Source organism: Macaca mulatta, chromosome 19 (genome assembly GCF_049350105.2).
Source record: "Macaca mulatta isolate MMU2019108-1 chromosome 19, T2T-MMU8v2.0, whole genome shotgun sequence".
NCBI classification, from domain to species: domain Eukaryota; kingdom Metazoa; phylum Chordata; class Mammalia; order Primates; family Cercopithecidae; genus Macaca; species Macaca mulatta.
This window is the reverse complement of record NC_133424.1, coordinates 66,432,506-66,445,302: the sequence shown is the minus strand read 5'-3', so window position 1 is coordinate 66,445,302 and position 12,797 is coordinate 66,432,506. Positions and strand designations below refer to the sequence as shown.

At 51.4% G+C, this 12,797-nt stretch overlaps 1 protein-coding gene across 3 annotated transcripts; it reads right to left on the bottom strand.

Moving 5' to 3' along the window:
* Positions 1 to 2,428: 2,428 nt before the first annotated feature.
* Positions 2,429 to 9,249, bottom strand: RPS9 (ribosomal protein S9). 3 transcript variants are annotated; one of them, XR_013408547.1, is made up of 6 exons: positions 9,214 to 9,244; positions 8,821 to 8,942; positions 8,472 to 8,594; positions 3,600 to 3,786; positions 3,341 to 3,511; positions 2,429 to 2,678 (listed from the first exon to the last, which is right to left on the bottom strand). XR_013408547.1 is itself a non-coding variant. In NM_001265659.1 (5 exon segments), coding segments are annotated over 4 exon segments (585 nt in total). In that variant the 5' UTR covers positions 8,918 to 8,942; positions 9,214 to 9,249; the 3' UTR covers positions 2,429 to 2,500.
* Between the last annotated feature and the right edge of the window lie 3,548 nt (positions 9,250 to 12,797).

The window sequence follows — 12,797 nt, the reverse complement described above, 5'->3', positions numbered from 1 at the left end:
GGAGGGGCTGTTCCCTTCCTGCAAGGCCACTGATGAGAACACATGACCTGTAACACAGAGCCCAGGGCTCCTAATACCCAGCACGCCCATCTGCCCCCCATGCTATGTGGTTCAGTAGTCTAATCATCTGCACTGCTGGGGACCATGACAGGCAGGGCCACAACCTCCACCCTCATTGCCCATCTCCCTGCTGTGTCCAGGGAAGCCTTAGGCGGACACGGGGTGGTCGGTGACCCCGACCTTCATGGGCCAGAAGCCCAAGGCAGAAGGCATGGAGTTGAGACCGTGGGCGCTCTCCCTGCAGGCCCCAGAGAGTGTGCATCCCCTAAATACCAGTCGCCTCATCTCAGGGGCGTCCAGGCAGCCCTCAGCCCTCCCTCTCAGCACAGCCGGGATCGCTGGTGCTCTCTGGAGATGGCCTGACCGCCCAGTGTCACTCAGGCCAGTTTTGACAGCTCTGCATTGACCAGGACAAGGGGTTCCCAACCCCCTCCCTGACTTCCTCCTGGGCCCTGTGAGCCACCCACATGGGGGCCAGCACGGATGCTGCGGAGGACACGATGCCTCCTGCCGGAGGCTGACCCCGTCACCCCCACCCAATATGCTGGTTGCAGGTGAGGGGCCCCTGCCTAGCCCCCATCCCGCTCTCTGCTCAGACCCTGGGCTCAGGGTCATCCCTGGTGATGAGGGTAGAGGGAGAAAATGAGATGGGGGCAGTGGTCCAAGGAGATCACCAAGAAAGGGGGAGCAAGAGGCCCGCAGGTTAAACAGACCCACGCAGGCCGGGCACTGTGGCTCACACCTGTCATCCTAGCACTTTGGGAGGTGGGTGGATTGCTTGAGGCCAAGAGTTTGAGATCAGCCAGGGCAACACAGTGAGACTCGTCTCTACAAATTTTCGAGACGGAGTCTCCTCCCTCTGTTGCCCACTCGCTGCCTCTGTTCACAGAGCCCTGAAGATGAAGACCCGTTTCCTCCCCAGCCTGCAGGCTTCTCCCCAGCAGAACCGCACGCCTCACCTCCCACTCCTCTCCCCCTCCAGGCGGCTGCATCTGGAGCTCTGGGGGAGCTACACCCAGGTGGGCCACCACCTCAGACCAGACAACTGCACTCTTCCTCCCAGGGGAGCTCCCAGAGGAGCCCAGTGACTACGCTGCCCTGGCCATCCACGAGCCCACACAAGACCCAGACCCCACGCTCCAAGGAAGACCACAGTGAGCCCAGACGGTGCAGCAGCTGGCCCCATGGACGTCCAACAAGACCATCACTTCCCAAGTAGCAACCGAGGGAAGGGCCACCACCTAGCTCGAGTAAGCGGCAGTGGACTTCACGTGGTTTACAGCAACTCAGCTGTGTTCCAGAGCCATCCCCGCACTGACCTCAAACCCTGAAGGCCTCCAGACAAGGACCCAATCAACTACAGCCTGCAGCCTGAGGGGTTGCACAAGTTCAAGGTTCTCACTTCCTCAGCAACCAAACCCCTTCCCAACACAGATGATCAACAAGGCCGAGAAAAGGGAAGCCTGCCAACCTCTTGACCATGAGTCCACAGAGGCACCAAATGCGGATAGGAGGAAGAGTTCCCTCAATGCCCCTTCCCCTACACAAACCCACTTCCCCTACGTGTGAAGACAAAACTGGGAACTTGCCCAACATCAACCACAACACAAACAAGCTTTGAAACCGGCAAATTCGGTGAAGTGCTCCCCAACAAAAACAGTCACTAACAGTTCACCGTCCCCAGCAACCAGTCTCAGGCCAGCTCTGCCCCACCTGTCTCTTGCTGGGCGGAGTCAGGGTCCCAGGGCCACAGGCAGGACGGGCCCCCACCTCCACTTGCTGCCTCCCCTGCCCAGCATCGACAGGCTCCCTCCCGCCCCTACATGCAAACGCCGGCTTACTTGGAATTTCCATCTGGTTTTTTTTTTTTTTTTTTTTTTTTGAGACGGAGTCTGGCTCTGTCCCCCAGGCTGGGGTGCAGTGGCCGGATCTCAGCTCACTGCAAGCTCCGCCTCCCGGGTTTACTCCATTCTCCTGCCTCAGCCTCCGGAGTAGCTGGGACTACATGCGCCCACCACCTCGCCCGGCTAGTTTTTTTATTTTTTAGTAGAGACGGGGTTTCACCGTGTTAGCCAGGATGGTCTCGATCTCCTGACCTAGTGATCCGCCCGTCTCGGCCTCCCAAAGTGCTGGGATTACAGGCTTGAGCCACCGCGCCCGGCCTCCATCTGGTTTTGACTGTTTTTCCCAAAAGACCATTGGTCTCTCCCCTGATGACAGAAGCTTCTGGTAAACATGTGTTCACCACTGTGGAAGAGTAGTACTGCGAGGCCGGGGACCACTGTCTGGTAGGCACGCTCCTGAGCCTCCCAGGGAAGGCTGCATGTTCAGAGCAGGGGAGAGTCAAGGAGACACCCACACACACCAATTGTAAAGCGCTGATCCTGTTTATTTGGCAGGAAAACTAGACAATCCAGCAGCCCAGGAGGGAAAGGTGGGCTTAATCCTCCTCCTCGTCGTCTCCAGCCCCGGCCCCACCCTGGCCCTTCTTGGCGTTCTTCCTCTTCACGCGGCCCGGGCGGCCACCCCCATAGGGAGAGCGCAGGGAGAAGTCAATGTGCTTCTGGGAATCCAGGCGGACAATGAACGACGGGATATTCACCACCTGCTTGCGGACCCTGGAAGAGGCGACAAAGTGAAGTGGACTGGAGGAGAAACGGATGCTAACCCCAGCTCAGGCACCACTCTCTCCTCTTCACCCACCCCATGAGGCTGCCATGGCCACAGACACCGAGGCACTGTGGGAAGGGCGCTCCTGATCCTATGGGCCTCATGTGAGTCCAGGGTTTGAGGGTATCACCTTAACCCCCAAAAACGCTTCAGGTGAGTTTCTCAACCACATTTTCTAGAAGAAACTCAAAAGTATCCCACCTAAGACCACAAAGCAAATGAGGCGGCCGAATAAGAGCCCAAGTTCCGAGTCTGAAACATCCTGAACCCCACGCCTGACACTGAGCTGCATTACCACGTGCGGCAGCAATGCCCACAACAGCACAGCAACCCGGGGCTACGCTGACACACGAGGCTCTGCCTGCGGCTCACAGGCTTAGTGAAGGGCTGGGGCGGAGATTCTAAACGCTAACATCTTGCCCTCTTCCTGTACAGCTCCTCCCCGTCAATGGTGCCACGTTACAGGAAGGGCACACTGAGTACCCAGAAAGCAGTCATGGATTAGGGTCTGGAATCAACTTCATAAACGAGTCAGGAGACAGCTGAACCCACCACCCAAGCGAGGAGAGGCTGGTTCTCTCCCTCCACTGGGGACACCAAGAGCTGTTACCTGTCCAGCTGCCCACATGCCTGGCAGAGGCCTTCACAAGGTGTACGGCTAGAGCCGCAGTGACCCTTGCGCTGGGCTACTGGGGCATGAGGCTGCCCCAGCTCCCTGGTGAGCTGTGTGCAAGGTGAATCTGTACCCTCTGGGTGAGCTCACACCCATCACTTCCGAGGGCTGCATAGGAGATAGGACAGCAGGCTTAGTGAGGGCAGCCACCAGAGGGGAGGCGGAGGAAGGTTCGGGCGCCCATCAGAGGTGGTACCTGATATGGCGCTGGCGGATCAGCACGCGAGCATGGTGGATGGACTTGGCCAAGCCCAGCTTGAAGACCTGGGTCTGCAGGCGTCTCTCTAAGAAATCCTCGATCTTCAGGCCCAGGATGTAATCCAGCTTCATCTTGCCCTCATCCAGCACCCCAATGCGGACCAGCCGCCGCAGCAGGGCGTTGCCTGGGAACAGTGGGAGGAAGCACTGATTCAGCCTTCTGACCTCCGGCTTCTTGGGTTCAAATCCTGGCTCCACCTCTTCGTAGCTCCATGTCACGGTGGTGAGGCACAGGTAGTATTAGCACCAGTCACTGTGACCCATATCACTGTCAAAACTATCCTATGGGCTGGGCGTGGTGGCTCACGCCTGTAATCCCAGCACTTTGGGAGTGTGAGATGGATCACTTGAGGTCGGGAGTTTGAGACCAACCTGGCCAACATGCCGAAACCCTGTCTCCACTAAAATACAAAAAATTAGCCAGGCTGTTGGCACACTGCCTGTAATCCCAGCTATTTAGGAGGCTGAGGAAAGAAAATTGCTTGAACCCTGGAGGCGGAGGTTGCAGTGACCTGAGATGGGACCACTGCACTCCAGCCTGGGAAACAGAGTGAGATCCTGTCTCACACACACACACACACACACACACACAACCACCCTATGGGTGTCAGGCCATCATCCATAGTAACGTGCAGGTGACAGGAGGGCAAAATATACCTGCCTCCTCATCTGAAGAGTGTCACATCCCTCGCTCCACATTCTTAACAACAGTAAAGGAAATCATCTCCTTACAAGGACTCAGTCTGCAAAAGACCAAGTGCAGCTGCTATTAAGCTACTACCACCGTTAACAAAGCACAGTGGTTGAGAGTTCATATCCTGAGTCCAGAAAGCTCTTCTGATTAACCAGATGTGAGATTAAATCACATTCCCTATGCCATAAATATCAGTACCTACACCTTTTAGGGAGAGAAAAGAAATTTCTAACACTAGAATTTTTCCAGCTAAGTACATGTCATTCATTTTACTATTCTGTATGAAATTTTCCACTAAAAATATACACAGTATGTATATAACCTAACAACACACTGCATAAAATATCCAACAGATGTCAGCTACTACACCCCAGGCTCAGGACAACTTGCTCCTTACCCTGTCCAAAGCCATGGCTTCTAGCTAATACTCTGGACTCCCCCTGCCCACCTCCGTCAAGGCAAATGTCTTCCTGTAGGATCCCACTCACTGCTATAATCCCGTACGCGTTCAGCAAATCAACTGCCCCTTGACACTGGGGTAAACACCTCAAACTTTTTTCCTTATTATGTGCACTTTTATAAAAAGTGCCTCTTACTAGTTATAGCAAACAATTCAAGCAAGCTTTAATAAACAGACCCACATTCATCAGGCACTCTGATATTCCTGGCACTGTTGTTACCCTCCAAGCGAAGTTTGAAAGAAAGCTAGCTGACTGTGAGGACCCAAAGTCTTCCCAATAGGGAGCAGTTACAGGTAGGGAGATAGAATCAAAATGGAAACACCAGCTGTGTACCTTTCCAGCATCCTGTGTCATACTATGGCTTCAATTTTTGTTCTCTTTTTTAATGCTCAACATCAGAGAATTTTTAAACACCTGAATATCAAAATACAAAAACATGTCCAAAAGGCAATGAAAACGAGTTTGGGATCATTTACCTCCTTGGACACTTCATGCCTTTTTGTGTTTACATTAGAAAATAGAAACTTCAGCCAGGCACAGTACCTTATGCCTGCCCTATAAACCCAGTATTTTGGGAGGCTGAGGCAGGAGCATCGATTGAGTCCAGAAGTTTGAAACCAGCCTGGGCAACATAGTGAGACCCCATTTGTACCAAAACAAAAAAAAAGGAAAACTAAATTAGCCAGGCATGGTGGTACATGGTGGATTGCAGTCCCAGCTACAAGAGCTGAGGAGGATCACTTAACCACAGGCGGTCCAGGTTGCAGTGAGCCACAACCATGCCACTGTGCTCCAGCCTGGGAGACAAAGTGAGATCATCACCATTAGGCAAAATAAAGCCATGATTTAAAAAGAAAGTGTTTCACATTTATAATCATTTTTCAGACGGAGTTTCCCTCGTTGCCCGGGCTGGAGTACAATGGTGATCTCGGCTCACTGCAAACTCTGCTTCCCGGGATTCTCCTGACTCAGCCTAGGATTACAGGCACACACCACCATGGCCGGCTAATTCTGTATTGTTTTTAGTAGAGACTAGGGGGTTTCTCCACGTTGTTCAGGCTGGTCTTGAACTCCTGACCTCAGGTGATCCGCCTGCCTTTGCCTCCCAAAGTGCTGGAATTACAGGTGTGAGCCACCGCGCCCGACCCACATTTATTAACCCATCTATCTCCTGAAAAAGAACAGAAGAGTCAACCACAGGCAAAACCTTGAAGTATGAAGACAATAGTTTTCAACAGCACAATAAACCTTACACCTTCAACAAAACCATGTCCTGCTACTGAGTACTGTTACACGGGCTCCGCTGGGCCAATGCACCAAGAGAATTTAAAATGCTTTAAAAATGCAAACCAGGGAGGACCTCAGTGGGAAACAGGTCCTTGTCATACAAGGCAGGTATTACAACGCCTTCATTTCTGATCTGAAAAATGGACGTGATTCCCACATTTATTCACAGTTGTGCTGAGGGTGAATTCCTGATTTTTTTGTTTTGAGATGGAGTCTCGCTGTCACCCAAGCTGGAGCACAGTGCCGCGGATTCCGTCTCCCAGGTTCGATCAATTCTCCCGCCTCAGCCTCTCGAGTAGCTGGGATCACAGGACCACCACCAGGCCCGGCTAATTTTTGTATTTTTAGTAGAGATGGAATTTCACCATGTTGGCCAGGCTAGTCTCCAACTCCTGACCTCAAGTGATCGGACCACCTCGGTCTCCCAAAGTGCTGGGATTACAGGCATGAGCCACCGCGCCTGGCCTCTATCTGTTGGTTAACTGCCAGCCAAATGTTAGCGGGCTGTTCAGTCTTTTACCAGATGAGACTCAGAATCTCGCCTGTCACACGTTAGTGGGAAAGGCTGGATCTGAATCAAGGCAGGATTACACCAAAGAGCAAACATCCAAGCTCCTCCTTCCCGTCCCTGGCTAGGCTAGAGGGTTTCATTTACTAGAAAGTGTACTTACCTGAACAGCTGTCTACCCCCTGGGAATTTTCACTTCTGCCTTGGAAAACCACAAATATCCCTCAGACACCTGCACCGCTTTCTCACATGACTAAGTTTCATTGCGATTAGGCTCTATATTCGGAAAGTCCTCCCTAAAACCAGAGCCAGCTGTAGCCCACTCCCCACAGGACTCTGGGATAAACTCCCACCCAGTATCAGTATCCACGGGGGAGGGATCTCCAGCACTTTCATGAGATTGTCAACGGGGTCTACAAATTGACAAAAAGAATGAAAGGGTCAGGTGCAGTGGCTTACACCTGGAACCCCAGCACTATTTAAGGCTGAGGTGGAAGGATCACTTGAGGCCAGGAGTTGGAAACCATCCTGGGCAACAATGCAAGATCCTGTGCCTATTTTTAAAAAAAAAAAAAAAAAAAAAAAAGCTTCTAACATCTGCAAGCCCGGGTCAAACTGCGATAATCTGTGGCTAAGCATGCTCCAGGACCTTCTCAATGCCTAACGTGGATGACCACTCTCATGCCTCAGTCAGGGCTCAGGTGCAGAGACTGCTTTTCACCACAAATCATGACTACCCAAACTCAGGCAAAAGCAGCGTCTCAGGAAATACTAATGCCAATCTTGGTCACGCCAATCTGCCGTAGAAAGCACTCCAATAACACCGCATCTCAGAGTAAATTTTAAAACAAAATGGTTAACATGATCAACTTTCATGTTAATGTCTGTTCCACCACAATTAGTAAAGCAAGCCTAAATCTATATGATCTGCATGCCCTTCTAAAGTCATCACCTGAAATGCTGTTCCCTGAGACATTTTACAGATTCTCTCCTGTTCAGGCCTTTGCTCAATGCCATCTACATGTCCTTAACCAGCTTAATAAAGCAAGCACCAGCCTGGGCAACATGGTGAAACCCCGTCTCTACTAATAATACAAAATTAGCCGGGCGTGGTGGTGCATTATTAGCCTGTGATCCCAGCTACTTGGGAGGCTGAGACTGCAAAATCGCTTGAACCCGGGAGGCAGAGTTTGCAGTGAGCGGAGACTGCACCAACTGCACTCCAGCCTGGGCAACTGAGCGAGACTCCGAATCAAAAGTAAAATTAGCCGGGCGTGGTGGCGTGTGACTGTCTGTAGTACCAGCTACTTAGGAGGCTGAAATAGGAGAATTGTTTGAACCCAGGAGGCGGGGGTTGCAGTAAGCCGAAATTGAGCCACTGCACTCCAGCCTGGGCGACAGAGCAAGACTCTGTCTCAAAAAAATAAACAAAACAAAAAAAATTAAAAAAAAAATAAAGCAAGCAAACGTGCAAACCCTGTTATCACCATCACTTATTCCAGAAATTCCACTTCCTAGTCTACTCTCACCACCAGCAAACAGGCCACACAAGCAGTACTGTTTTGAGATACCATATAAAGATATAGACAAGTGCCCAAATGTGCAGGCCTATCTTTAGCTCTGGTCATTACTAAACTGAAGGTCCAGTAACTGGGCAAAAAAGCCACACGCCTAAGAAACAGGACAAAGACTGATCCAGTTCCACATTTCCTACTCCGCAAGTGCCATTAAAACACTAAGTTAAAAGGCTGGCTCCATTTGTCCAATGACACAACTCATCACTAGAACAGAGGCGGCAGAACGGAGAATGCCCTCACAAGCCCTGCGCCCCATCGCTCTGCTGTGGACTCCCATACGTACCTTCGAACAGACGCCGTGGGTCCTTCTCATCAAGCGTCAGCAGTTCCCGGGCGGCCTTGCGGATCTTGGCCAGGGTAAATTTGACCCTCCAGACCTCACGTTTGTTCCGGAGCCCATACTCGCCTGGTGGGGAGAAGAGAGTGGAAAAGTGTAAGGGATTGGACAAGTGTAGTCCCACGTACTGGTACAAAAACTACCCTGGCAGCTTTGGATACACAGAACCTTCCCAAACCACGAAGAGTACCAAATTTAGGGGGCCGACTAGATCAAGCACGTGGGCGCCTTCATCCACGTGCTACCCGCCTCCTCCCGGAAGCCGCACCACTTCCCAGAAGCCTTGGCCACTCACCGATCAGCTTCAGCTCTTGGTCGAGACGAGATTTCTCAAAGGGTCTCCGCGGGGTCACGTAAGTTTTGCGACAAACCCAGCTCCGGGCCACCGGCATGTTGGCTCCGCTTACCCGTCTGCGCCTGCCCGGGAGGGAAGCGTGAGCCTAAGAGCTCCGGGCGGCGCCTGCGCAGTCCCACAACTACGCCAAAACCTTGCGGCGCCCGGATTGGATCTCGCGAGAATAACCTCCAAAGCTCTCATCGCCAGTATCCGCCCCCACTACTGTGCTGCACTCCCGTTCAACCACCCTACTCCAATCCCTAACGCCTTTAGCTTACTCATGGAAGCTCGGAAGGCCCGCGCGACCATCCAACCCAAACCCTAGCGAAAAAGGACATCACCACACCTCACCTGAACGCAAGAGCCGGCCACTGACGAAGAGGCGCGCCACCGACAAGGCTACGCTCTTATAGTAACGCCGGCGCCTCTTGACGTCATCACGCACCAGGCACGTCTGAGCCAATCAGAAGAGGCGTTGGCTGGCTGAGCAGCAGTAGAGACGTGAGGCTGGGCTAGAGCGGCGTGCTAACCTGGGAGGACTAGGTTTCTTCCGGGCAAGGAATAGAAACCTGAGAAGCGGGGAGAATCATCCTTCTCCGTCCCTGGACGGTGGTATTTCTCTTTCTTTCTGAGAATCAGGGTCTCGCTCTGTAGCCCAAGCTGGAGTGCAGTGTTGTGATCTCGGTTCACTGCTGCCCCGGGCTTGAGCGATCCTCCCACCTCCTCCCCAGTAGCTGGGATTACAAGCACACGCCACGAGCCCGGGTAACTTTTTTTTTTTTTTGGTACAATCGGCGTCTTGCCATGTTGCCCAGTCTGGTCTTGAACTCCTGGCCTCGCGAGAGCCTCCCACCTTGGCCCCCCAAAGTGCTGGAATTACAGGCGTGAGCCACTGCGCCCAGCCGAGGTTATTTCTGTCACTGACAATAATGTGGCATTATGGAACGCTTTCTATGTGCCACATACTGTTCTAAGAATTTTAAAAGTATTTACTCAATCTTCAATACATACTTATGGAGCACTCTCGGAGAAGTTGCCCTCCCCCAGGGTACTATTATCAATACCCACTTAAGGAGTATTAATACTATTATCAGTAATTTATTTTTATTTATTTTTGAGATGGAGTTTCGCTCTTGTCACCCAGGCTGGAGTGCAGTGGCGCGATCTCGGCTCATTGCAACCTCTGCTTCCCGGGTTCAATCGGTTCTCGTGCCCCGAGTAGCTGGGACTACAGGCGCCCACCACCATGCCCGGCTAATTTTTATGTTTTTAGTAGAGACGGGGTTTCGAACGCCCGGTCTTAAACGCCTGACTTCAGGTGATCCACCCGCCTCAGCCTCCTAAAGTGCTGGGATTACAGGTGTGAACCACCGAGCCTGACCTAGTTCTCTTTTTATATATAGTCTGGTTATTGTCTGCTTGCATACCCATCTGTCCACACCGGATGCGATGATCTGTCTCCACAGCTCCTGTTCTTCAGTTCTCTTCCCTACGCTGCTGCCTCGGCAGTCAGTATCCCCTCAGGAAGCTGTCCTACCCACCCCTTTCTCTTCCACCGCATCCACACCATTCGGATGCCTGGATTCAAACGCCATGTCACCACTTGCTAGTTGCAGTGCCTTCGACAAGTTTCTCAATCAATCTGTGCCTCAGCGTCCTCCTCTGTAAAACGGGGAAGGATGGTAGTGCCTACCTCAGAGGCTTATTTGTGAGGCTTAAGTGAGAGTCTATCCAGTGTTTAGGAAAGTGTCTGGCGTAAATAAAGCGCCTAGTGTTAGCTATCATCGTCATTATTGTCATCTGCATTGTACTTCCATATCTTACAAACTACCTTGTTCAGTTTTATGGGGTTTTGTTTTATTTTGAGACGGGGTTTTGCCATGTTGCCCAGGCTGGTCTTGAACTCCTGGACTCAAGTGATCCACTCGCCTCAGCCTCCCCAAGTGCTGGGATTACAGGTGTGAGCCACCATGCCCGGCCAAATTTTATATATTTTTGTATCCTGAACATGCGTATATTATTCTGTAACTAGAAACAAATGCCAATCACCTGGTGAATGGATAAACAAAATGCAGTTATGTCCATAAATGGAATATTCAGCAGTAAAGAGGAACAAAGCTGGCCGGGGGTCGGTGGCTCATGCCTATAATCCTAGCACTCTGGGAGGCTGAGGTGGGTGGATTGCCTAAGCTCAGGAGTTCGAGCCTGGGCAATTATGATGAAACCCTGTCTCTACTAAAATACAAAAAATTAGCCTGACACTGTGGCCGGTGCCTGTAATCCCAGGTGCTTGGGAGGCTGAGGTGGGAGAATCGCTTGAACCCAGGAGGCAGAGGCTGCAGTGGGCCGAGATTGTGCTACTGCACTCCAGCCTGGGCAACAGAGCAAGACTCTGTCTCAAAAACAAATAATAATAAGCAAGGAAGAAGATGCACATGGTCAGTTCATGAGGAAGCTGCAAAGTGGGACCTTTGGGTTTCACTCTGAGATGGAAAACTCCAGGCGAGTTTTAGACAGAGCTATGACATGGTCTGACTTAACTTTTAATATGATGATTCTGGCTGCTCTGTTGAAAACAGACAATAGAGGGGCAAGAATAGCAGGCAGGGCATGAGTTAGGAAGCTATCAAGATCAAATGAGCCATGGTTCGGTTTTTCTAAGATGCTGGTAGTGAAGGTGGAGGGTGGGGCCAAACTGTGGATCCACAGTGCTTTGAACATGGCACCTATAGAATTTGTTGACTGACAACATGTGGGGACACCAGTCACAAAAGTTTTTTTGTTTTTAAATAGAGACGAGACGAGGTCTCACTATGTTCAGCCCAGGCTGGTCTCAAACTCCTGAGCTCAACTGATCTTCCCACCTTGGCCTCCCAAACTGCTAGGATTACAGGTCTGAGCCACCACACCCAGCCACAAGGGTTTTAAATGAGGAACATTTCAGAGCGGAGACTCCTGACAGAGGTAATGAGACTTCTAAGTACTTTGTTGTAGACAGGAGAAAGGGTGGAGAATAGACATACAAAGCCACTTATGAAGCAGGCACAAAGAGAGTATTGGCCAGGCAGGGGTCTTTTTTCTTTTTGAGATGGAGTCTTGTCTTTTTTTTTTTTTTGAGATGCAGTTTAGCTCTTGTTGCCCAGGCTGGAGTACAGTGGCACGATCTTGGCTCACTGCAACCTCTGCCTCCTGGGTTCAGGTGATTCTCCTGCCTTAGGCTCCTGAGTAGCTAGGAGTACAGGTGTGCACCACCACGCCCAGCTAATTTTTTTTTGTATTTTTAGTAGAGATGGGATTTTACCATGTTGGCCAGGCTGGTCTCAAATTCCTGACCTCAGGTGATCTGCCTACCACAGCCTCCCAAAGTGCTGGGATTACAGGCGTGAGCCACCACGCCTGGCCCAGTATCATATTTTAAATTAATCTAAACTTAAAGGAAATTGAGATTCTATGAGTCTGTTTACTGGGAATGGCAAGAAAGAGGGAAGATGGGAGTCTCTCTAAACCTATTCTGGTTCTAGAGGCTGCTCAATTCACACAAAAAAGAGAAAGAATGAAACATGGGGGGAAGAAATTGAAGAACTAGCGGTGGAGACTTTCAGCCCCAGAACTTTACCATGTGAATGTCTTTTTTGTTTGTTTTTGTTTTATTGAGACAGAGTCTAGCTCTGTCGCCCAGACTGGAGTGCAGTGGCACGATCTCGGCTCACTGCAACCTCTGCCTCCCGAGTTCAAGCAATTCTCCTGCCTCAGCCTCCCAAGTAGCTAGGATTACAGGCACCCGCCACCAGCCTGGCTCAATTTTTGCATTTTTAGTAGAGGCAGGGTTTCAGCATGTTGGCCAGGATGGTGTCGAACTCCTGACCTCGTGATCTGCCCGCCTCAGCCTCCCAAAGTGCTGGGATTGTAAGCCCCTGCGCCCGGCCTCACCATGT

What these genes read in the sequence shown, in the direction of transcription:
- RPS9 (XM_077975984.1), bottom strand. Translation starts at nt 8,917, where the DNA reads ATGCCGGTGGCCCGGAGCTGGGTTTGTCGCAAAACTTACGTGACCCCG. An exon ending in CCCACGGCGTCTGTTCGAAG is followed by an intron (nt 3,787 to 8,471) that starts GTACGTATGGGA and finishes CACTGTTCCCAG; the next exon opens with GCAACGCCCTGCTGCGGCGG. An exon ending in ATCCGCCAGCGCCATATCAG is followed by an intron (nt 2,679 to 3,599) that starts GTACCACCTCTG and finishes CGCCTCTTCCAG; the next exon opens with GGTCCGCAAGCAGGTGGTGA.